The 26,851-nt window shown below is 38.8% G+C and overlaps 1 protein-coding gene across 3 annotated transcripts in view; it reads left to right on the forward strand.

The window, feature by feature from the left end:
- The first annotated feature begins 1,572 nt into the window (after positions 1-1,572).
- ZC3H12C (zinc finger CCCH-type containing 12C) overlaps positions 1,573-26,851 on the forward strand; it is a 59,273-nt gene continuing 33,994 nt past the window's right edge. The window contains exons 1-2 of one of the 3 annotated variants that reach the window (XM_066371631.1): positions 1,573-2,218; positions 24,612-24,691. Coding sequence is in view for 2 of the 3 variants with exons in the window: in XM_066371629.1 (XP_066227726.1) it covers positions 2,195-2,218 (24 nt within the window). In the remaining variant the exon portion in view is untranslated. The other 2 variants (XM_066371629.1, XM_066371630.1) reach the window with 2 other exon arrangements.

The raw sequence follows: 26,851 nt of genomic DNA on the forward strand, positions 1-26,851 counted from the left end.
GTACAGTTACTTACTGGCTGTATTTTTTATCTCAGTTTTCTCATCTGTAAAATGGAAATAGTGATAGCTATCCTCTCGTAGGGGTTTTGTGGGCATTGTGTGAGAGAACACATGCAAAGTGCTTAGAACAGTGCCTGGAAAATGGTAGGCACTCACTAGTTGTTAGCAGTTATAATCATTACATACGTTTCTTACTTTCAAAGAACCTAATACAGTTCTTTGGTCTACAACTATGCTTAATCAATATTGACTGGAATTCAGTTAAGTCGACTGACGGAAATACGGTAGACTGCGGGGGTGTTATATTGTGGATTAGGGGAACGTCCTGGCTTGCAAAAATCATGTCAAAATGCATCACTTGCCCCTCCCTAATACTGCTCAAGAGACTTTTAAGAGTTGGCTCAGTGAACAGGAGATGCTTTCCCAAAGCATGTCCCTCTTCCTGCCAATCAAAACAGACCTAGCTGCAGAAAGCAGGTTGCCAGACTTCCTAAAGGTTTTAAAGATGGTACTAACAGTGCAGACCAGAAGGCTTGCACATGCTCAGAAAGAAGTCTATGAGCCAGCTATTTTATTTACTACACCCCAAGACTGGCCTACTGGAGTGGAAGGCAGATTCAGTGAGATGCTCCCCTTTCATCTTCCAAGCAGTGTTAGGGTGCCAATAGGCACTGGCCAGTAGAATGCTCTCAGCTGGGATCCCGATATCAATAGCTAAAGAGCAACAGATACTGGCCAAAGAGGTAAGTACATCTGTGCTGCTCAACTAACTCCTAAAAGCAGACTTAACTAAAAAAAAAATAATAATTTGTGTGTGTGAGAAAGAGAACATTAAACTGGAAAACATAAAGTTTGAGCCCCAATAAGCATGGCGGATATCACTACCATTTACTGAAGGTGAAAAGTAATTTAACTGAAGGTGAAAAAGTGTTATCAAAAGGCATGAAGTCTGTGCCAGTGAAACAAATATGTGCTTTGCATGCAAACAGATCTGAATCCTTCACATTCAGGCTTTGTGATTTTGGGATAATTTTCTAACCTCGATTTGCCAACTGATAAAGGTGATGATAACACCTCACATGGCTGTGGTGCAACTTAAATGAGATAATGCAGTTAAATCGGGCTACCTAGTCTCTAGCATAGGTGGGTTCCCTTGCCTCTCACTTTAAAAGCGGGTGCATCCTGTCCAAGGCTAGGAGGGAGGCCGGTGAAGATGATTTCAGCATTTTTGTTGATTCTAGATTGTGCTGGGTGTTGTACAGTTCAGAGGTAGAAAGCTCCCAGTGCTTCCCACACTTGGAACTCAGGAGTCCACCTCAGTGTAGAAGGCTGTCTGTCCCAAGCTCCAGAAACAGATCTAGATTTATCCCGGGTTTAACCTCGATTTTGACATATTGCCATTTCCAGCAAGGCCAGTTTCCTTGATGAAAGAATTCCTTCCCCGGGAAGTAATCCCAACAGCCTCATTTGCTTAAGTTCCCTTATTGGTCTTGGTCATGCCGGCTGTGGGTTTTCCTCATTTCACTTTATTGATAAAGAACAAACAACCTCGGGAAGCTTGCTCTAAGGCAGACTCTCGATCTCCTTGCCTGGCCTGGAAAGAGCCAGGTTATCGCTGCTGGGTGGGCAGGTGTCGCCAAGCGGAGAGGCTCCCTCCTGAACCCCGCCGGGGGCGGGCGTGGGGACCCCCGGGCTAGGGAACGGGTGCGCGGGGCGGAGGCGCGGGGACCTCGGGCAGCCCCGGCGGCGGGTCCAGCCGGACGGGCTCCAGCAGCAGCTCCCCTCACCCCTCTCCACGCCTCCCGGGTTTTCCCCTTGGCGCGGGGTTTCCTGTTTCAGTTCTCGGTGATCTCCAGCAGCAGGTGCTGGTTTGCCAACCTCGGCTCCCGTGGAGGCAAAGGAGAAAGGAAAGAAGGAAGGGGAGGAGGAAGCGGCGCGGCGGCGGCGGCGGCTGCGGCTGCGGGCGGGAGGTCGCGGAGCGAGCAGACAGGCGGGACAGCCAGCTCCGCTCTGGCCCGCGGAGCGGGCGGCGCTCCTGAGCCGGCGCGGGCGTGTGGCCGTGCGGGCGGGCGGGCGGCATGGGGCAGCCTCCCGCTCGCCCCGCGCCCTAGCGGCGGCCGCGGCGGCCCAGGGCTGTGGCGAGGCGGACGGCCGCTGGAGGGCCCCGGGGCTGCCCCGGCTTCCCGGGCATGTGATGGCTGCTGAGAAGAGACTGCAAGTAGGTTGAGCACCGCGGCTGCGGCCGTGCGCGCGCGTCCGGGGTGTGAGTGTGCAAGCCGAGCGAGGGGGCGCGGGGCCGCGGCCCGGGGAGGCGCGCGGAGGGCCGAGCTGGCCGCTGCCGCTGCGGGCCTGCCGCCGCCTGCTCGCCGCTTCCTCGCGCGGTCGGCCATGCCGGGTAGCGGTCCCCAGGTTTGTCCCTCGGGAAAGGGGGGGGTGGGCGAGGCCCTCCGCGGTGAGCTTGGTCCCCCGGGAGTCCGGCGCCGGGAGGGGCGCGGGCGGGAGGCCGCGCCGGAGCGCGGGGCCGGGGCCGGAGCGGCGGCGCCGGTGATCTCCAGGCCCAGGCGGGTCGGACGCCCGGAGGTTTAGTCATTGGGCTCCCGCGGCTCCCGGGGCTCGGGAGGGGTCGCGGGGAAAGCCGAGCGCATCCTCCCCGCCGGCAGAGCCGCTCCACAGGGATCGTGGGCGCGGTGAGGCCGGTCGCCTCGGCCCCGCGGCCTAGGGCACCGGTCCACTGCCGCCCGCCCCCGGGCACTGCCGCCGAGCGCGGAGGCGGGCTCGGGCGCCCCGGAGGGGACGGACCCGCTGCCCTGCTCCCGCAGCTCCGACCGCCGCGCGCTCGGCCGAGGCATCAGCGACAGCCCCAGCCCCAGCCCCAGCCATTTGCTTTATTATCCATCCATCCTGGCGTCCAAACCGCCGCCGCCCCCAGACCGGCCCTAACGACAACCTGTCAGTCCACCTCGTCCCCTGCACCCCTCGCGCTTCAGTTCCAGCCGAATTTCCATTTTCTCCCGCGTTCATTTTAGCTGGGCTGGTTTCACTCCGTACAAAGACGTGTTACAAGTATCATTTGGAGACATGAATCCCGCTTTCTTCCCTAAACTGGTTAACTGGTTCTTCCTTCACCCCTTTTAAGAACAGCCTTAGCTTCCAAGTGCAGATTAAGAGGGATTCTAGCGTTTTGGGTAACCGATAACAATCCTGGTTTGTGCCCTTTGTATTGTGATAAAGAGGTGAAATGCTAATTTAGATTTAGGGAAAGTTTTCCTATTGGTTGCAGTATTGGAATAACCCCAGGCCTATGAGGCCCTTGTTGATACAGATATTTTTTTTTTTTTTTTTACCATTTTAGAATACTGTAGATGCAAAAATACTTCAGGCTAAGTACTGCATATTTAGAAATTTGGGAAAGTTCTTTATTTCTACACTTATTCCATCATATAAACAGAAAGCAGTGGATATGCCTCAAACATTTTTTGGATGTATAAGAACCACAAGAAATCACAAATACAGTTATGTTTATATTTTTTTAATTCAATATATTTAGGATTAAATGGGTATGACTTTATTTGATCACTTTATACATTAATTTTAGTAATTTTTTAATATTGATGTTATCTGATATTTGAATATAAAATTAGCAGAACTAAATATTTGTGAAATTATGTTATTTTGATAAGCTGAAGAAGATGGCTATTTCAGACTTGCCTCTCTCTTACCTGTTTTCTTCCAATTTGGCATTAAGTTACCTAAATCCGCTTGATGGTTACCCTAAAAATATCAGAATGGTCCAGTAACTGGTTGTGTATCTATAATTCAAAATGTTCAATCGAGTCTTTTTACTTAATCTAACAACTGGTTTAACTTTTCAAAGTAAGTTACAGTTCTTCCTCTAGCATCTATCTGTTCACAAAAGTACTTAAATACTATAAGCAAAGTAAAACGAACTTTTAAACAAAACAAAAAAGCCGTTATTTTTAGCGTGCATTTAATGATGAAAGTTTAATGAAACTTATTTTATTATAATGGAAAATATTAAAGGATAAAAAACAGAAACTTGGAATGTCTTTGTGCTGATGATTTTCTTAGTCACTTTCCTTTTACTGCATTTCTGTTTTAATTACTAGACTAATAAAAAATCCTGCTTTATATTAATGGCTTTCTGGAGCTCTGTTTGCATTGTTCTTGTACATAAATCCAGAAGAATAATACTTTTGTTCTGATTTTATTGCAGTTTTAAAGAAACAAACGCGTTGAGAAGCAGGAGGGGTTTTTTATTCTTTCACTGTTAGAAATCAGGGTTGTAGACTAATCCGCAGTTATTGTTCATTTGAGGCTGGTAAACTACTATTCCCTCAGCAAATAATTGTTCAGTTTCAGTCTAGGTGCTATGTAAGGCCCCTTACCTGTAAAAGGAGATTATGAACAGACAGAACATAATGCTAGATCAAATGTTCTCAATGACAGGAGAGAAGAAGTAAATTCAGGTGCTAGAGAAGACTACATGCCAGCCCTCAAAGGTTGGATTCAAACACAAGCATACCTTGTAGATATTACTGATTCTGTTCCAGACCACCACAACAAAGCGAGTGGTAATCTTTTTGCTAGTGGAGGATCTTGCCTTTAGTTTGTAAAAACAAAACAGAAAAACACAATCTGTGAAAGCGAAACAAAGCGAATACACACTAAAGTCAAGCACAATAAAATGAGTTATGCTTGTAGGTAGGACTGGGTAGGGATCATTTCCAAAGTAATACTGTGAGTCAAGGGACCCTGTCCGGAAAGGAGGTCTAGTGTGCCCATTCTGTGGATGGTGGAGTAGTAGGTGATTAAAGTGGCAGATAGTTTTGGGGGTATAGTTCTTCAAAAGAAAAATATTAAGTAACAAGGTCAGTGAATAATGGGAGTTTATTAAATCAGGATTCCAAATTAAACAATATATTGAGATTCTAGGGTTAGATCTTAAATATATCAAAGGTTCTAAAAAATCTTGTGTTCTAAGTGTTAATATGCCTCATGGACACTCATTTTTACAAAGTTGTGATGTTGAGATTCATCAAAAATGTTATAGTCGTTGCTATTTCATTATTAACAGTTCAAGGAAATGATCAACAACTGAGAATGTGATTTTTTTTCTGAAAAATCCATTTCATCCCCAAATGTATCCATTATCTTGGTAATTCAGTATGATTTTCTCTCTTTAATATTTCTCTTCAACAGAGAATTGTTTTACTTTCTTAAAATGAAAATAGGAAATAATCACCCATAAAGCATAGTATATATGATTTTATGTCACAACACTGCGAGTAATTCTTAATGCATAGTGAACTAGCCTATATAGGGAATAAGTTGAAAACCCCTAGGTCTCCCTGCTTGTCTTGAACATTATCCCTACCCCCGCCCCCTTCTACCTATTTCCTGGCCCAGCCTTGTCATTCAGGCCTCAACTTAGATCTCACTTAGTTTATTCTATTGTAGTTTAAGATGAACTTACTGTGCCGAGCATTGTTTTAAGTGTTCCACCTGTATTAATGCATTTAATACTGCTCCTACAAAGAGGCATTTCATTACTCCTTTTTCCAATGAGGAAACCAAGCCACAATGTGGTTAAATAACTTAATGGGTTTCACAACTAATAATGGCAGAGCAAGAGCTCCAACTTGGGCTGAGTCCCTGCTGTAACCAAATATTAAGGCTTATGGAACCTAATACATGTTAATAAATGTGTCTGTTATGTGAAGTTTAAATAATGAGGTCATCTTTCTTGGGAATTTGGCTCTTAAAAGATACATCTTTTTCTTGTATAATTGGAATTACACTTTTTCTAGAATTTTATATGCCCCCTTCCCTTCCCCTTTTAATACACACTAAGGATTTTCTTATGCCATTAAAAATATTTTAAACATTTTCTTTCTAAGAACATGTCATTTTAATCATTCTCCTATTTCAGTTACATTTTTTTTGCCAAAATTTTAACATCATATTGCTTAAGTTAAACATCCCACTAAAATTTTTATTTTCTGCATCTGCATTCTTAGATTTCTAGAAGTATTCACCCAAGATAATCAATACACTGTAAGGTTTTTGACCTCTGGCTGAGAAGCTTTCCAGAAAGGCTGTACTGATCTGCGCATACCCATCAGCAAAGTGAGAGTCTTGACCTCAGACCATGGTTGAATGCACTTTTTAAATTTTGACAATTTGTTAGATGAGCATTAATATCTGATTTAAACGTTTTTTGAATTTATATTTTAAATTATTAAAGTAGAACAAGTTGATTAAGAAAAAACAAAGTAAAAGGAAAATTAGCCTGACTGGTGGTGGCACAGTGGATAAAGCATTGACCCAGGACGCTGAGTTCCCGCAATGAAAGCCCCAAGGTCGAGGTCACTGGCTCTGAGTGTGGGCTGTTTGCACCAGGTTGCTGGTTTGAGGGGAAGGAGGAGATCAATCACGTGATCCCAAAGCTCATTAGCTTGAGCCCAAATATTAGTGACTTGAGCAAGGGCACGCTGGTTCTGCCCTGGTTAAGGCACATACAAGAAGCAATCAATGCACAACTAAAGTGAAAGCAATTGCGAGTTGATGCTTCTCACCCTATCTCTCCCTTCCTGTCTTTTTCAACAACAACAACAACAAAAGGGGGAGGGGGAGAAAAAATTAAAACCACCTGGAATCTCATTACCCAGAAATAATTTCTATGAATATTTTAATAAGTATTTTCCTGACAATTTTGTATTCCTGTAGTTACACTTTATATTTCAGTTTTAAAGTAAAAATATAAGCATTTCCTAATTCCCCAGTTTTAGGCAAAATTACTTGTTTATTTCCTGTATTTTCAAAATACTGTATATTTTCCATAACACTTGTATGTTTAGTGATAGTTAACTGTTCTTTTTTATTTCTTATTTCTTTGCTTTTTTTTGTCTTTGCTCTTCATCTAGAAAACAGAATAGACCATAGGTTAACGGATAATACAAAATGTTGATAACAGTACCCTTTACTGTGGCTAGGACTTTTTATTTTGTTCACAGTCTTCAGGCTGTCTGAGTGTAGGGACTCTGTTGTCCCAGGCTTCTACAGTGTTTGGCACATAGTAGAAAACTTCATGAATGTGTTTTTATTGTTAAAGGCCATATAGTATTTTAAATAATAATAATCTGCTGATGTAGGTTGGATGAACAAAAGCCAGTACATGGTAAAGAGATGGACTCAGTGCAAAGCAAGTAACAAAATTGTTGCTCCCTAAACTTTTTAAAATTAACTTAGAATACATAATATGATTTCTTGAGAGGCCATACATATTTGCCTTATAAGAATAAAATTAACCTTATCTACCCCCACTTAATGGGAATAAAAGTGAATTTTTTAAAAAGTTGGCTTTCAAAGTCAAGAGCAAAATATTTTTACTATTTTAAATGGAAGAATGTGTACACATATATTATATTTTTCTACCTTCAAGTAATAGGTAGCCTGTAATTTCACTTATGAAATATGATAGCTAACATTTATCGGACACTAACTCTACGCTAGGCATAGTATTAAATACTATGTTATCTAATTTAGTTTTCTAGCAAGGCTATATGGTTTACACTGTTGTTTTACTGTACAAGTGATAGAACTCATGCCTAAAGATGATAACCTTACCAGAGTTTTCAAGATTTCGGATTTATGCCTGACTAGGCCTTGGCACAGTGGATAGATCATCGGACTGGGACGCGAAGACCTGAGTTCGAGACCCCGAGGTTGCCAGCTTGAGCATGGGCTCATCTGGTTTAAGCAAAGCTCCCCAGCTTGAGCCCAAGGTCACTGGCTTGAGCAAAGGGTCACTCAGTCTGCTGTAGCGCCCCCCCCTCCCCCCCCCCTCAAGGCACATATGAGAAAGCAATCAATGAAAAACTAAGGTGCTGCAATGAAGAATTGATTCTTCTCATCTCTCTCTCTCTCTCTTCCTGTCTGTCTGTCCCTCTATCTGACTCTCTCTGTCTCTGTCACACACACACACACACACACACACAAATATTGATTTATCCTAAACTAAATAGCAATATTTCTTAATGCTTTTTCTTAAGATGGTGTAGACTGCAGGACTCCATGATTTATACTGATTTATATCAATGATTTTTGAGTTGTTCTTGATATTAGATGTTCCTGTAGACATTGTCACTACCACCTTCTAATATGCAGCAGAATCTGCTGTGGGCTGAAAAACAACACCTAATATTATGTCTAAAATACAAGTATTTAGGCAGTGGTTGAAGGCTGTTAGGGAGCTCAGATCGTCTAGATAGCAGAACTGAAAGATTGTACTGCAGGGAAAGAGCAGGCGGGGCCTCTGAAATCAGCTGACTGGATTTGAATCCCAGCTCTGCCTGGCTGCCACTCTATGCAAGACTGAATTTCTTCTTGATTTCTCATCCATCAGACACTATGCACTTTGTCGAATTTGTTTTTACTGTTTCAAGATAATAAGTGTAAAAGTGCCTAGAACATAGAAGACACTCAGTATTACTATAAAATGATTTAACAGGATCCGTTGATTTGATTTGACAGAGATTTTATTCTGTTTACTTATTCACTGGCTCTTGTGTTCTGAGTCATTGGAATTGCCAGTTATAAATTTCTGTAAAATCAAGTTTACTGTTATCACTTTTAATGTCAGTTTATATTTTAGACTTTTCAAAGGGCCTTCAAATCTATTACTTCATGTCTTTTAGGGTGAGGCTAAAATTAGTTTTTATCCTTTGTTCTTAGTCATCTGTACTCATTTCCTATTCAAAATTATGTAGGCTTAATTTTATCCTTATTCTGTGACTTGGTCTTTTTCAAATCTTAGCTTTTAGCTGTTTTGTATGCTTTTCGGGAGCAGGTCTCCCAGGTAATTGAAACTCATTATTGTTGACTTAGATTTTTTTTGTTTAATCTTTGGTTGCCCCATTTAGTTGATTATATATTAGATACTTTTGGAATGTTGATATAACTTTCAATGATTAGTATAGCTCTAAAAAGCTTTAAATGTGCAATAAATTATTTTGATCAAGTAGGTATTATTTCTGTTTTTGCTAAGATAGAAAAGTGCTTTAACATAAAAATCATAGGCATAAAGTATGTTAAAATTAGCAATACTATATCATACATGGGAAATAAATATAATATTAAATAGGGGAAGTGTTTTCTTTATTTTTTTAAGATTTTATTCATTTTAGAGAGGAGAAAGATAGAAAGAGAAAAAGAAAGGGGAAGGAACAGGAAGCATCAACTCCAATATGTGCCTTGACCAGGCAAGTTCAGGGTTTCAAACCAGTGATCTTAGCGTTCCAGGTCGACGCTCTATCTACTGCACCACCACAGGTCAGGTGGGAAATGTTTTCTGAACTGCATTTCTATAACTTAACTACTTCACTTTATCTTTTAAATTTTTATTTTGAGTGTAATATTTTAACACATTCATTTTATCATATTTTCAAATACAGAAAAAGTATAAAATGATAGTGAAAATTATCCACAGTTCTCACCTAGAGTAAAGTTTTTGTATCAGTGTTTTTATTTTCTAAAAGTCTTAGTCAATATAAACATATCCTTTAAAAAAATTATATGCATATGTAGTTTGTTGCTGTTCATTCAATATATCATGTTTTCCTGTGTCATTAAATATACTTTTAAAAGATTAGTTTTATTGGCTGAATGACTTTTCAGCATACTCAAGTACTGCAATTTAATCAAGTTCATATTGTTGAATATTTAAAGCATGACAAGTTTTTTGTTGTAAAATACAGTTCAATAAGTGTGCATGTTTACAGATCTTTGTACACTGTTGAATATATTTTTAAACAAATTCCTATATGTCATCTAGCAAATTGCCCTCTAGATCAGGGGTCCCCAAACGTTTTACACAGGGGGCCAGTTCACTGTTCCTCAGACCATTGGAGGGCTGGACTATAAAAAAAACTATGAACAAATCCCTATGCACACTGCACATATCTTATTTTAAAGTAAAAAAACAAAACGGGAACAAATACAATATTTAAAATAAAGAACAAGTAAATTTAAATCAACAAACTGACCAGTATTTCAATGGGAACCATAGGCCTGCTTTTGGCTAATGAGATGGTCAATGTCCGCTTCCATACTTGTCACTGCTAGCTGTAACAAGTGATATGACGCGCTTCCGGAGCTGTGACGCGTGCGTCCCGCGTCACCGGAAGTAGTACTGTACATGAGCGACACCGCGCTTTATGGTGCCGCCAGATACTGTGCTCCTCTCACTGACCACCAATGAAAGAGGTGCCCCTTCCGGAAGTGCGGCAGGGCAGGAGAAATGGTCTCAGGGGGCTGCATGCGGCCCGCAGGCCATAGTTTTTGGACCCCTGCTCTAGATAAAGTTGCACCAATGTATGGTCTTATCAGCAATACAGAGTATCCATTCTCTGTTCTCTTCACCATTTCCCCACACAACCTGTCCTTGTTATTTTGATAGACAAGAATTATAGTAATGCTAAGAAGCCTATCCTGTAGAGTTGGAGAGACTTGAGTTTGAGCTCTGTTCTGACACTACTGGTTATGTGATCTTAGGCAAATTTCTTAATAATTTCCTTAAGCCTTAGTTTCTTTGTCTGTAAAACTGTGATAATAGGTAGTATGCGTTATCATGGTAATACCATATAATATCATGGTTGTGGAGATTAACTTATGATGTATAATTGAAGCACTTAAGACCTTAAGAGATGTTAGAAAAAGATTTATTGAGAGTGAGATTTCCTCTTGTTATATTTTATAGTTGGTATACCTACATTTTATACCTGGTAGTATCTGGTATAAAGGAAAGTTATTCATTTTTAAATATCCATCTAGCTATTTTATTAAACTCTTATATACTGTTAATTAAATAAAGGATTTAGTCCAACACTTCTTCAGTTAAGTCTCTTGATTTTCAGGATATATAATGACCCTAAAATAATATCAATTTTATAAAGTATTTTAATTTTTTTTCTTGTTTTATTGCATTGTTGACATCAGACAACATATTAATAATAGGCATTTGGACTTATTTCTTATTTTAATGGAACTTCCTCTCTGGTGTTTTATTTTATAAATTCTGATGACTGTTTTCCAACACAGGTGTCCTCTGCTTTTATATACATATTCCTGAAAATATCTTTAAAAGTTAAATGTGAGAAACTTTCAAATAGATGTGTATATCCTGGGAAGATTTCATTAAATTATTAAATTCATAAGTCTCTTTTAGACACATCTTTTAAAATGTTTTTTAATTATTTTTGAAAAAATATAATTTCATCAAACATTACATTAGTAATATTATGTATTTGTACAGTTCCCCAACCTTTGGTCACACCTTTAGGAGGTTATTCACTCCTTCATTCATTCATTATTTAGAACCAGCTCTTTATTTTATTAACCAGTATTTTATTTTGCTTTCTAACTTGTTTGTGCTTTTAATTTTAATTCTTGCCTCACCTTTATTTTAGTTAGTTTGCTCATTTTAATCTTTCCAATTTCAATGTTACATTCCTTTATTTCTTGTTTTTTATTAAATATATTTACATTATTTTTCTTTGAGTATCAGTTTGGCTCCATTCTATAGGTAATAATTTTAATGTCATTTATTTCTAAATGTTTATAATTCTTTATTTTTTCTTTATGTGGTTATTTGGAAAAGTATTAATTTACAGATATCGGGGGTTTTGGGGGGGTTAAATTTATTCTTAGCTATCTGCTGCTTGCTAACTTATTACTTTTTGTATCATGGTCAGAGAGAGTATGTTTTCATTTTGTTGGTTTGAGTTTTTCCTAAGTCTTGCTTAGTTAGTCTAACACAAATGTCTGTATCTCAACTTGGAAGTCAAGCAACGCATAATGGATTGAGTACCTGAGATAAGGCTCATTTTTATTATTGTTGTTAAAATACTCTGTACCCTGGAGTTTAATGCCACCATCGTCACATAAAGCCTGTGGATAAGGGAGGTAAATCTAATGCTTTGGATCGTCAGGCCTTTTTGACATCTTTGTGTAAAGAGTGAATGGTGTAACTTTCAAAATAAGCTGATTTCCCAATTTGTTTTAAAAGTATTTGAGTTCCTGAGATGGAGTTTCTCTGCTTGTAGAGCATCACACCTCTGGCCCGTGTGTGCTCCTGTCTGTTTCCTGGGATTGCCTGGAGGCCGGGGAGCCAGCAGCTGAGGTTTCTCCATGGCCTCCATATGCTCTTCACCAGTTCAGTCATACTCCAGAGAGCGTTTTACAGATACTTCCCACTCTTCCCCCAAGACTGTAAAGCTCTGGACAAGAATTTCACTCTTCATTCCTGACCTGTTTATGGATGGGATGAATAAACTGGCCAAGAGAAGTAGCAGAATTGTAGGCATTATCTCCATATTCTTGAAAATGGAGAATGATAATTCTAGTAATTCCTGTAAGAAAAATTAACCAAGTAATTTTTTTTCTGAGGGAAAAAATGCTTCAAATCATTGCACTTTTATTTTCCATTAAGTTCCCTATTTTTTAGTGTTTTTTCAGATCTACATTAAAGAGAAATCCTCTGATTTATCCTAATGTCTATAAAACCTCCGTTTTGAATAAGAACATCAGCAGGGAACAAGAGACAGCTAACGTTTGAAGTCTAATTCTAATCCACACATTAGAAAGGTTTTCTGTATTAAGAGAAAGGTTTAGAGTTGAAGTACAGTATAGCTAGTATATGTTTAAAGTATGATTCTGAAAAAAGCATTGGGTATCAGCATATAAAAAAATATGTCATGGCCTGACCAGGTGGTGGCGCAGTGGATAGAGCGTCGGACTGGGATGCGGAAGACCCAGGTTCGAGACCCCGAGGTCCCCAGCTTGAGCGCGGGCTCATCTGGTTTGAGCAAAAAGCCCACCAGCTTGGACCCAAGGTCACTGGCCCCAGCAAGGGGTTACTTGGTCTGCTGAATGCCCGCGGTCAAGGCACGTATGAGAAAGCAATCAATGAACAACTAAGGTGTTGCAACACGCAACGAAAAACTAATAATTGATGCTTCTCGTCTCTCTCCGTTCCTGTCTGTCTGTCCCTGTCTATCCCTCTCTCTGACTCACTGTCTCTGTAAAATAAATAAATAAATAAATAAATAAAATAAAAAAAAAAATATGTCATGATTTTACTTTTGTGAGTTTGATTGAAGTAGGAAATTTTACAGCTGGCCTGAGGGGCTGGGAGGCAGGAGCCAGGTTGGCAGCTGCAGCTCAGCTTTGAGACCCTCCTGCTGTGAGAGCACCTGAGTGCAGATGGGCAGACAGGCAGGTCAGGAAAGCACATTGGAACTCCTGAGTGACAGCCAGAAGCCAGAATGCCAGGTCGGCAAGTGTGCTATCAGTCTCAGGCCTGAGCATTACTCAGAATAACAGGTAGATAATAAATGTTTATTTCCTACTTTGAGAGCAGAGGAGTACTTAAGGTTTATGTGCATTTTAATTGGGTAGTCATTTGATGATAAACATCTAAAATAGGCAGGACATTTCAACATGAACGTGGATTCACATTTACTGAAATTCTGAAATAATTTTCTTCTCAATGTGTGGTAAGCTCTTACTCAGCTTTGTGTATTATCTCTTAAAAAGATAACCAGAGTTAAAGGATAAGATAAAATGACCGTTTACTTATTTTAGAATTATTGGTTCTGAAGACTGGTTAATTTGTTTAATTGTTAAATCTTTGCTTCCCAAAAGCTATTTGGGTTAAGAACCTCTCCCAAGATGAGAAATTAGGTAAGCATCAACTCACAGTTGCTTTCACTTTAGTTGTGCATCAATTGCTTCTTGTATGTGCCTTGACCAGGGCTGAACCACTGTTCCCTTGCTCAAGCCAACAACCTTTGGGCTCAAGCCAGCGACCATGGACTCATGTATATGATCTCATGCTCAAGCTGGTGAACCCACACTCAAGCCAGCAACCTCAGGGTTTCAAATCTGAGACCTCAGAGTCCTATGTAATTTCTAATAATCTGCCACTTATATTGTTAAACTGAAAGAAACATTTCTTATTTCCTACAAGAAAATTTGTTTTCTTCCTCTCCGGTGCCTGTTATATTTTCTTCTGTTTATATTTCCATTTTCTTCCTCATCTCTTCACTCCTGCCCACCATCAAATCAATGCACTTTTTATAAATTATTGATTCCCAACCATTTTTTTTTTTCATTTTTCCGAAGCTGGAAACGGGGAGGCAATCAGACAGACTCCCGCATGCGCCCGACCGGGATCCACCCGGCATGCCCACCAGGGGGCGATGCTTTGCCCCTCTGGGGCGTCGCTCTGTTGCGTCCAGAGCCATTCTAGCGCCTGAGGCAGAGGCCACAGAGCCATCCCCAGCGCCCGGGCCATCTTTGCTCCAATGGAGCCTCACTGCAGGAGGGGAAGAGAGAGACAGAGAGGAAGGAGAGGGGGAGGGGTGGAGAAGCAAATGGGTGCCTCTCCTGTGTGCCCTGGCCGGGAATCGAACCCTGGACTCCTGCACGCCGGGCCAATGCTCTACCACTGAGCCAACCGGCCAGGGCCGATTCCCAACCATTTTTATATTCATGTTCCTTATCTTCTTTTTTTTTTTTTTTTTTTTTTTTTTTACAGGGAGAGAGTCAGAGAGAGGGATAGATAGGGACAGACAGGAACGGAGAGAGATGAGAAGCATCAATCATTAGTTTTTCGTTGTGACACCTTAGTTGTTCATTGATTGCTTTCTCATATGTGCCTTGACCGCGGGCCTTCAGCAGACTGAGTAACCCCTTGCTCGAGCCAGCGACCTTGGGTCCAAGCTGGTGAGATTTTTTTCTTTTTTAGCTCAAGCCAGATGAGCCTGTGCTCAAGCTGGCAACCTCGGGGTCTCGAACCTGGGTCCTCCTCATCCCAGTCCAACGCTCTATCCACTGTGCCACCGCCTGGTTAGGCTCCTTATCTTCTAATTATCCTCACTAGCTAAAGTATTCCATTACACTTAAATTGTCAGTTTCCTTAAAAAAAAGATAGGTATGTTTAGCTTTTCCAGATTAAATGTTATTCCCCTTTCTCTCTGAGAAACATTGTTCTAAATTATTTATTTAACAAAATTCACATGGTGAGATCATGAACAAAGACATAGCTAGGACATTTGAACTCAAGGTCATTTGATGGTTTGGTTCTAAAAACCTGGTAAGAAGAGCTAGTGGAACACAATTGTAGCCAGTCTAGCTCCCTTTGTTACATTAAGCAGTTGGTTTGCTATTAAGAAAAAGTTTGGATGAAAATCATATCTCTTTTCTAATGTCAGCAAAACAGTGGTGACCAAATGTGGCAAAGCAAGTAAGTCAAAGAAAATGACAATCCAGTCTTATAATTATTGATATAAAGTTTTAGGGAAAAACAGCATATATAATCCTTCCGTATATTAAGCATTCTGTATAGTTCACAATATTAGTAAGTCAAAACAATTACGACTATATCATTTTAATAAAATCCATATTTCTGGGTTTTTTAAAAATCTTTCGTGAAGGAGGAAAATATATTTTTATAAATGATTTTTAAAGACTATATATAGTTTGGCATGTATATAAACATAATTTCATGTAGCTAACACTTATTGAGTGCTCAGTATGTATGCCTGGCACTGTTCTAAGTGTTTCACATTTATTAGCTCATTAAATTTCAAAATAATCATATTACATATTTTATACAGTTGAGAAAACTGAGGTGTGGGGAGGCAGATTTGCCCAAGGCATGTGTGTTTGAGTGTGTGTGTTACATATCTGTGCGTGTGTACAACCTAGCCCGCCATCACTATAATGCTTAATAAAACAATAGAGATATTCCCATTAACATCAGAAACAACATAAAATAATCATTGTTATTTAATATTACAGTGGAATAAGATAAAAGTACAAAGCAAGAGATACAAAAAAATGGATCAGGAAGAGGCAATCTGATGACTTTTTTATATCCCTGGGCAACCCAAGATCCTCAATGAAACACTGATAGGAACATTAAGAGCTCACTGAAATTCCTGGTCTGCTAAACTTTGTACAGGAATAAAAAAGGAATAATTTTTATAGATACCAACAATAACTAGACACAAAATATAATGTGGGAAAGAAGAACCCTCCATTCATAGCAGCAAGAACAAAAGCAAAACATTTTTTAAGACAAGTTTAATAAAAAATTTGTAAGGCCCCATTAAGAAATCTAGGTAACTATTGAAAGATAAAGTTTCAATAAATTGTTATTGATTAATATAATTCCCAGTGCTGTTCAAGCAGGTATTACTGTAGCACAACTCCATCAAACTCCCAACATCTTTTTTGTTAAAACAATTCTAAAGTATCTGAAAGCATGTACATGCAAAAATAGCCAGAATAAATATATGAAAATGAGAAAAACTAATTATAAAAGACTATACATGCCAGGTACCCAGTATATTATAAATCTGCAGTTTTTGATATGCAGTACAGCACAGAAATAGGCAAAGATTGAAGTGGCCTAAGTGGAAGTGTGGAAGTAGGCCAGACTTATAAGACATTAGTTTAATATAGGGTCTGCTCAAATCCCTCCCAGGGTTTCCCACTGCAGAATAAAAGCCAGGTTCTAACTGTGACCTATGACATTTCTACTCAAAGTAGGGTCTGTCAACCTACAGCAATAGTATCAACTAACTGAGTTCTTAGAATATGGAATCTTAGACTCCACCTCAGAGTTCCTGAATCAGAATTTTCAAGATCCTCATATATTCAGATGCTATGTGAAGTCTGACAAGCATTGACCTTACCTCATCTGACTCATCCCCTTGCTAACTTGCTACCTGTCATATTGGCCACTTGCTGACCCATGAACTCATGCTTATTTTGGGGCTTTGTGCTTAATCCTCCCTCCTCCTGTTACATTTCCTTTCACTTCATTTAGGTATATGCACACGTGTCACCTTATCATAGAAGCCTTCCCAGATTCAAAGATTCTCTGTAGCATTTACCACCACCTGATGTGTACTTATTGTTTATATTCTCTCCCCCTCCCTCTATACTATATACTATATTGTATATCAGAATTAATTCAGATAATCTGTAATCTTGGTGAGGGAAGGAGACTTGCTTTATTCTTGCTCTGTTCTCAGCTGGGCCATAGGAGGGTCCTATTTGCTAAATAAAAGTGGTATGGGAAATTGCAGTTAAAAAAAAATTGTAGGTAGCCTGACCAGGTGGTGGCTCAGTGGATAGAGTGTCAGACTGGGACACAGAGGACCCAGGTTCGAAACCCCGAGGTCACCAGCTTGAGCGTGGGCTCATCTGGTTTGAGCAAGGCTCACCAGATTGAGCCCAAAGTCACTCTCTCGAGAAAGGGGTCACTCGGTCTGCTGTAGCCCTCCCGGTCAAGGCACATGTGAGAAAGCAATCAATGAACAACTAAGATGCCGCAATAAAGAATTGATGCATCTCGTCTCTCTTCCCTCTTGTTTGTCCCTATCTTCCCCTCTCTCTGTCTCTGTCAAAAAAAAAAAAAAATTGCAGGTAAGATCTCTAAGAGTTCTAAAGAGTGAGAAATTACACCCAATTCTTGTTTTTGATCCTACAGGAAACGCAGGATTAAGCTTCTGTGAGCCTCAGGGCAAAACATCTTTATCAACCACTCAGTACATAACCTTGTTGTACATGTATTGCCGTTTAAAGATACCTTATTTAATATATATTATTGATTTGTTAACATTGAACTCACGACCAACAGCGCTATAATATGTCTTAAAAAGTTTACTTAACATACACACTGTCTTCGTAAGACGCTAGACAGCCTCCTTGCACTTAGGAACAATAGCTAGTACTTCAGCCCTAGGCTTGGGAGCCATTAAACAGCAAATTCACCAACAAAAAAAGCACAAAAATGTGAATAAGTTACTAGGACACCTGTGTAGAGTGTGAGAGCTGGAGGAGGAAGGGAAAGCCTGGCCTTGTTCGTCCTCGGCCGGCAGGTGCGCCTTGGGGAACTCACAGGCAGACACACGTCTGTAGACTGACTCCAAAGCACAGCGAGGATTGATTTGGGGCTTACAAATTTAACCAACTAGGCAAATTTGCAAATACAGAATCCTTAAATAATTGGAACCAACTCTACATCATTCTTTCAATAGTTATTTGTTGTTTCTACTATGTGCCATGATCCCAGAATTATTCACCACTCAGATATTTATCAAGTCCTAACCATGGCAGGCCCTATGCAAAACTTAAATAATCCAAAGGAATGTTGTTCCAGGAAAGTTTTCATGGCTAAGTTGGGTTTTTAGCTGAATCTTCAATAATAATGGGAGGGTTTTAACATGTAAAGCTGTGGAGAAAGGTATTTTAGAAGAAAGAAACTTTAAGTCAGTGCTCTTAAATGTGGCTACACATTAGAATCACTTGGAGGATGGCCAAGCTTCCCCGAGACCAAAAAAATAAACCTCTAGGATGGAACTCTGGAAACCAAATACTATATTTTAAACCTCCCCGGATGATTCCAGTGTGTAACCATATTAAGAGAACCACTGCTTTAAATACTCATGTTTGACTGGAGTGTAGGTTATGGAAAGTAAGAAAAGAACAAGTAAATCTGAAAAAAGTTTCAGCTAGATATTAATGCCATCATTTATTAGCACATATTTTTAAGTGCCTGCTGTGTGCCGGGCACCCTGCTGGGTGCTATAGATAAATTAGAAAATAAAACATTAGAATCCCTGTCCTCTTAGTGTTTACAGTTGGATTGCATTGGCAGCTGTGTAGGATAATTCATGTTGTACATTTAAGTAATTCTAGTGTATGATGATTTGTATTTAGAAGGCATCTTGTCCTAAATGCTCAGAATAATAAATTTAATGTCTTAAATTATTACCTCACTCTCTGGTATGAACAGAACTGTATGAAGAAAAATTTTGTTATAATCTTTTGTGCTAATTTCACTGAGCATTTTTCTGTTAACATTCATTTTGTTAGCTCTCACTGTTTTTCAGTTTCTTGCACACCAGGACAATTGTCTAAAATCAGTAGTGTGCAGTCATTTCACGTCAGTAGCATGAGGGCCACTGGAACTATTAACTCAAGCATTTTGTTTTTCCATCTCATAAGAATTATTATTTAAGGAACTATTTTCTATCTTGATCATTACTAAGAATTTATGCTTAGATCAAACTTATAATAAAGAAGTTTTATTGGTTCTTTGTTGGTTTGAAGTTCCTTGTATTATTTGCTGTGTACCATGTTACATGTTTTCCTGAGCTCCTGTACATTTAATATACTATTACACTCTCTTCTAGACCATTAGCAAGAACAGGCAGACCTAATGATAGAGCCCTGTTATCATTCTATCTGATACTATTATTCTTTATAGCTTAAATCTGTCAGCTTTACTTTAATGGTGCTGTAGGTCATACAGCTTTTAATTCATTTGCTAAGCAGAATTACTTATCCCCTGAAGAACAAGACCTGCACCCATCCTCAGCTGGTACGTGCAGCCTGAAGACACTGTGATGTGCAGCTACGAGCATATGCTGGGTGGAGAAGGAGGAATGTCAGCGTGGGGGATCAAGTGCCGTGGCACCAGGCGAGAGAGCTCTCTGTGGCCTTTGCTGCTGATGTAAATACTTGTCATTACCACACGAGATAAAGTGTCATGTAACTACCATCCAGTTGTACAAATGTAGACAAGACATTGCAAATTTTTGGTCAGCTTTTCATCAGAGTTTCAGTTATATGATACTTAATGTAACTGTCTTGTTCACACGGATGGTATCATGTGCTTTCTACTTCTTTTAAAATCATGTATGTCTTTTCCTCAGGAATTTTCTCTGCACCACTCACCCATGTATTAGCTGCTGTAGGGACCTATTAAATCAGCATTTTGGGTGTGATTTGTGTTCCTTCACCTTTTCTAAATTTCCTTGTTCTTAAATATTTACCAGTCTTATAGCAATGTAAGGTAATCTGTTTTAAGACTTATTTGTTTAATGAATTTTTAAAAATACTTAGTGAGAAGCTAATCCCTGGGAAATATTTATAGTCTGAGAAGATGGGTTATATCGTCACAAAATTACTGTAAAAAAGATTCTTTGTTTTTAGACTGCTGGAAGAAATACTGTTTTTGTGGATTTGTTTAGTACCAGTGTGGGTTGTCTGCTCTTACTGATAGGGCACTGGAAGATTTTTTTTAATCAAACCCTAGGGATTGTTACTTTGAGGAGCATTATCTTCTTTATTACAGATTTTTTTTCTTTATTGTAACTTTATCGCTTCACATGTATTTTAGTAGTCTGATGAGAGTTAATGTGTGTCAGTCTTTTTATCACCTTTATTTCCTTAATAGTTCTTTGTACCAAAACTTTTTATTGTTGAATATTGTTTGAGGGGATCTTTTCCTGACTTAGTTCTGAAACAATTGAGAAATAGACGAAAGAGCAAGGCATATGGACATCAAAACAGCAGCTCTTTTTTGATACAATTATCATAGAACATGACTTAAGATCACAGCACAAAGGATTTAGTTATGTTGAGCCCCAAATTAGAAAGATCTAACCACTCGACCTCAGGCAGTGCTGGAGAGCAAAATAACCACGTACTCTCTGCACCGGGTGGATTCTGAAGCACAAGTGTGAATCAGGTTGGCTTTGCTTTCCTGGTTCCTCTTCCCAGACTTCCCCATCAGTCAGTCACCCTCCAGTGAGGAGGCAGAGGCCCCGTGTTCCTCCACAGATGCTACTCTAGGTGGGAAGTTGAAGCCAGAGAAGATTACGTGAAAAGACCTCTCGTCACTAACTTGAGCTCACTCAATTCCACAGCTGCCCCTAATGGTGAAAACAGCCCAGTGGCAGAACCAGGACTATAAGATCATTGCAAATTGGGCTTCTTGATAAACTCACCTTGACACAAAAGAGAGGTAAAAATGGGCAGGAAAGCATTTTTGTTTATATGAATTCCTGTATTTATATTTGCAGGAACCTGTTTCTTACTGGTCATATTTTTCACTCAGATGTCTTCTAGTTATCAGCACCTTGCTGCATATATATGTAGTTTTTTTCTGTGTGGATTATGGGAGACTGAATGGCTCTGCCCTCAAGAAGCTTACAGCCTGTTTCATAAATAAATGCTTACGTTATGCAGTTTGGACTCTTGATATTATAAAATTCAAAGGAGTTGGACCTTAATAAAAACTGACTAGTGCAGTAAGGTTTTGTGGGAAAAATGAACCTCGAGCTGGGCTTAGAACAGCAGATGTGATCTGGGCAGGTGAGGCAGTGCAGTAGAACACTGAAAATGACTTCCTCGGGGTCTCCCCTCCCCGTAAGTGAAATGGGAAATAAGATTACAGGGCCAGGAGGGAAAGGGCCTTGAAAACAAAAAGCAGAGAACCAGAGACTTACGGTTTGCTGCTGTGACTTTTTTTAATAATAAGAGTGGTATCAGTGAAAATGATTTTGGCAGGCATGCACTTTAGGAGTATTCAAGGAAGAAGTAACTTAAGAAACAAAAATAATCGAAGCCCGAAGGAAATTAAGTATATTAAAGCTTTCATGGCCCATCTGACTTACTAAATATAATAACCCAGAGATTAGAATTTAGTGCCTGATTGATTTTTGCTTCATTCTTTTACACCATGTGTATGAATTAGGGTTTTTGTTGGTTGGTTGGTTGGTTGGTTGGTTGGTTTTTTTAACTCTCAAAAATAAGTTTTTAACCTTTTAGTTTTGGGGGGATAATTGGTAAAACTTGCTATAATAATCTATGGTGTTATTGTTAGGCTTCAAAGATATTGTATATTAAAGGGGAACAAACCCATATTAGGAGGAAGGTACCAGGAAGATGGCTTAGATCACCACTGAGAGAATTGATACTAAACAGTGGCATCAAAGCTCACAAGTTTTACATTCAGACCTCAGCAAAAACACAAGGTCCTGTCAGATAGTTGAAGTTTCAAATGTTAGACACATCATTGATATTGACAGATTTTACTGTCTACCTAAAACTATACTGCCTTGTTTTCTTCTGTCATAACTGCACAGTCATCATTGCAGTGACTCAAGCAGAACCAGCAGCTGTTTGTATTAGCTCTGCAGTGGGAAGTGGACTAGGGCCTTGTGACTAAGAGAGACAAACCAGGGCCGTCTTTTCACCTACAGATGTTTTAATGTGCTTACCATTATCCAATACTAGCAACCCAGATAGTCTAAATACCACAGCAGGATCTGATTAGCTTTTTCAGATCACTGCCTTTATTTGCTGTTGCAAAAAAGCTTAATCCAGTGCTAGAGATCAGGCCGCCTGCTGAGCTCTTGGGTAGTTTTCTCTCATTCTTTGTGTTCACAGTGGCAGGAATTAGTGAGACGATTCCTCCTCCTCCTGAATTAAAGCTATAAAACAGTAACTATAGTAGCAAGGGATAAAGAGAAGAAAGAGAACCCAAGGGAAAGAAGATTGTCTATTCATACTAAAGAGTTTTCTTTTTACACGCAAAAGAAAAAGTTTTTAATGAGTTCATAAATATTGATCTCTCTAGTCAGTGCATAGGTTGTTTTATTAGGTTTTAGTTTTAACTGCTTTGCATGAATATATGTTATGTTTTTCATTTTCATCTTTTTAAATCAAACTCAGTTTATCAGAAGTACATTTACTAACCCCTTACTAGTGGCTTTGATTTATCTTTCTTACTCTTTTCATGAGTAAAAGGTATCAAGGGGAAAAAAAGGGGGAAAAAGGATAAATGTTCTAAATTTCTGTAAACTTCATATGCTTGCCCAAGACATAAAATATGAATATTAGAGAGATTATGTAATATTAGAGATTCTATATCTTTAATTGGCTTGTGGAATTAGACTGTGGGCTTAACTATTGCAGAAGCATTACTATAACCCTTGGCAGGAAAAAAAATAGTTCAAATGGTGATCTACTATATCATATTTTATATTTCAATTTTTTTTCTGGAAACAGCAATAATTTTTAGGCTTTTATGAGGCATAAGGAATGCTTTCAGTGAGAAAACTGAAAAATTTTAACCATATAGAGTACATCTCATCTTTATTTTATACAGAGAGAAGAATTTACATTTGAGTAGGTATGATAGGACATGGCCAAGAGCTCCAACCAATATTATGTTTTTCCATGTATTCACACATGATCTTAATTATGAGTAGTCTCTGTATATGTATGTGAAAGGAGAGATGGATTTAGACTGGGGTGCTCTAACCAAATTATACATCTTTAGAGTTCATGATTATATGTATGCTGGAAAAGTCTCGGCTCTCCATAAATCAGCCTAGGTAAAGAATTGTATTTTAAGAGCAGCTTTTTGCCTTTGCTCTCTCGATTTGCACAGGAATGGAAAGGGGGTATGTGTGTAAGCCTGTGTGCCTGTGCGTGTGTGTGCCCGTGCTACATCATGTGAGTAGGTAGTAGGACAGCTCCAGATTTTCTTTTTCTGTAGTAGGAAAATATTCTCACAACATATGATGGTGTTAAATTTTGATTGCATATTTTTCATCATTGGCAGCCCTCAAAAGCAAGTAATCCATAGCATTATAAATAACTGCAGTCTAAAACTCTGAAATAAATCGGGAGTAACAAGCTTCCTTGCTAGGGGGATGGTTTTTGTATACTTTCTATCCTTCAAAAATATCACAATATCTGTTGTTTATGAAGTTAGCTAGTTGCTGAACTGGAATCTGAATATTATATCTTACAAATTTTATGAAGTACAAATTGGTTTTGCTTTTATTTAACTAATGTCCATCATAAAAGAATTTTACACTACTATTTGACATAAGGTGGGCAGTCCTGCTGATTTTAAGTTGAAGTTAGTTTTGTCTGAATGTATATTTCAGACGGGTTGTTTGGCAGTTACACCAAAGTTGTTTTATCTTACTACACTATGCTTTAATGAACTTACTTTTTGAAATCAATTGTTTGTGAGCTCTTAAACCTTTTTCTTTGCAAAGTTATTTTTATATTTTTTCTTTTTATTGTGTTGCAACAAATTAAACAATACTTGCCAATAGTTTAGATTTTCCATTATTTTCAGGGAAATAGTCTTATTATAATCTTGTCTCATTTCACCAGTAACCTGTTTATTACAGAAAAGGGATTGCTACAGTTGTTAATTGCTACTTTGACACACCTCATTTTCTTTATTTCTCAAAAACAAAAAACTGTAGTACCAGAGTAAAGCCTCAACTTTTTGGAAACATACAAATTGTACAACTTTATTCATAATTGGTTTCTTTGTTTCATACATTAAAAACAAGGAGGAAAATCTGAAGTCCGCCTAGGCCAGGTGTTTCTTGCTGGCAGCCCGTTCCCTAATGACTCTGCTCTCAGAGAGCAGCTGCCTACTAGTCGGCTTTGTATGGCCTATTGTTGCCACACACCCTTCGTTAATACACATGCTGCCCCGGGCAGACCCCAAGAGTGACATCAACTTGCTTATCTTAAAAACCTGGACACAGGGTGCTGAAGTTGGCTTGCATCTGCCTGGCCAACTAATTGTGAGCTTTCTGGCCTATGATTGGCTGTTACTCCACTCGGTAGTAGGTTAAGCAAAGACATTGCCATTCCATCTGTTCAACCATTCATTGTTCTTCTTGCCTGCCTAGAAGTCTGCAGCTAAAATTGTGTTAAGGAGTTACTGCTGAAGCTGCTACAGAAACCAGTGTCTTTGTATGTTCCTGCTAATGTGAGTACATGTGCTACTTAATGCCTTAGAAGTTAAACTTTAGTAAATATTCAGAGTATTGATTTGAACTCTGTAAAGGATAGAAAGCACCACAAATGAAAGCCTACAGATTACCACTTAGTGCCAAAGCAACAGAAAATTAAATTCTTTCTGTAGAATATGAAGCAGATTTTTATAAGTCTGGAGTTTTATAATTACAGCTTCATGAGTGTTTGCAAGACATTGGTCATGGCATGTAATCATTTGGCACTTAAAAATAAGTCATAACATGTTCTGATAATTTTGATAAACAATGGATTTAGATTGTATCTTGTCACATTCTTACGTTGTTCTATTTTTAATTTTTATTGATTGATTTTAGTAAGAGAGGAATGGAGAAAGAGACAGGAACATCGAGCTGTTCCTGTATGTGCCCTGACTGGGGATTGAACCTACAACCTCTGTGCTTCAGGACGATGCTCTAACCAACTGAGCTTTCTGGCCAGGGCACAGTCTTAGGTTTCTTAAGGTGTCACCATAGGCCTAGGTGCTATAAGTGATAGTAAGATATGACCGATTGTTTTCATTGTCTTAAAAACCTAGCCTGGGGAGATAGACTGATATAAGTAGATGTGTTTCAAACAGCTTGCTTTAAACATGATGATTAAGCATCTGATTGCCTTGTTAGAAGTTTCAATATTCACATGGAGTTACTAATTTCTTCTCTCCCATCTTTTTCTTTCCTTGAGCTAGTTTCAGATATTAGAGTGAAGATGTCATTTCAAGGACTATTCCTTTCAGGAGTTCTGTAATAGGGAATGGAGGAGGAGACAAAGACTTTCATCTCTCAGTCAGGAGGGAAAGAAAGAGCATAAAGGGTTAAAAAGAGGTTTTCATTTCTATCACATGCCCTATTGTGTGAACATATGCATAAGTCTATTGAAAGTTTTCGGAAGATGGGCAGGCCACCAGTTGCTGGTCTCCTGCAGTTCCAGTAGACATCTGTTGCCCTGGAGCATTAACCAATCTGTTCAAAGGGACATCCTTCCTTTGTTAGCTGGAGGGATGCAGACAGCAGCACTCACTGAAATACAATGGTAATTAAATACACAGAGAGGACAGCAGTAGGTATTTATTACATATTCATTATTTTATTTTCGTTGTTCTCTTAGTATTACCCTTTGGATAACAACCAGAACCTACTTTATGGCATTGTAATTTTACATTACAAATACATTGATTTAACAAGTTTATGGTCTGATATTTCTGATTAATATGAGGCTCTCTAGATTATTTACAAATTTTTATATTTCACTTGAAGAAAAATTGAAAAGAAGGATTATCCAAGTCATTTAGTGAGAACTTTCAGAGAAGCTCACTAAATGGGGAATTTGTGTGTAGGCAGCAAATCTGTAGTAAATAGCCATTATATCATTAACCTGCTAAAATAAAGTTTATTTTTGGCCATTAAAATAATTAGTTATAATTCATCATCACTTACAAAATAATGAAAATTTAGTCTTTTTTTTCCAGCAAATGGTATTATTTGATTTTTTTAACTTATTAGGTCTTTAGCGAGAAAAATTATTTTCCTTTGCAGTGTAATTGCTGGGAGGGAATCTATAGCTTTGCAAGTATAGAAATCTCTTTTCTGGCCATTATATTTTTGCCCAGTATCTTTTGTATTCATGAATGTCATACATAGAGACCAGTTATAATGGATTCCTGCTACAAAGCTTAAATTAAAGTTAAGCCATGTTTCTAGGAGTTTTTTATAACTATCAGAGCATAAACTCTGACCTACTTTGTGAAACTTTGTGCTGCTTTTTAATGAACTGAGGGAAATTGCCTTTATTTTAGTAATTGATTAATTTAAAGACGACATATACGCTTGCATTTTAGTAAATATGAAACTTCAAAGTGTAACAAATGGTTTAGAAATTAAGGAGAAAAATATTTTCTGCCTTGCATGTAATAAATATTATGATGTTATTAGAGTCTTTGCAATCTTTTTCAAAATTATCTTCATCATTTTTAAGGCACTCAACAAAAGATCATATACTATTTTTTATCCTAAGATTTCTTATAACAACTGTTTCTAAGGTTTACACATTACATTATATTATCAAGTACTGCAGCTTATGAAAATATTTTTACCAGTTTTTAAGTTTTAGCATTTAA

Source organism: Saccopteryx leptura, chromosome 1 (assembly GCF_036850995.1).
Source record: "Saccopteryx leptura isolate mSacLep1 chromosome 1, mSacLep1_pri_phased_curated, whole genome shotgun sequence".
Lineage (NCBI taxonomy): Eukaryota > Metazoa > Chordata > Mammalia > Chiroptera > Emballonuridae > Saccopteryx > Saccopteryx leptura.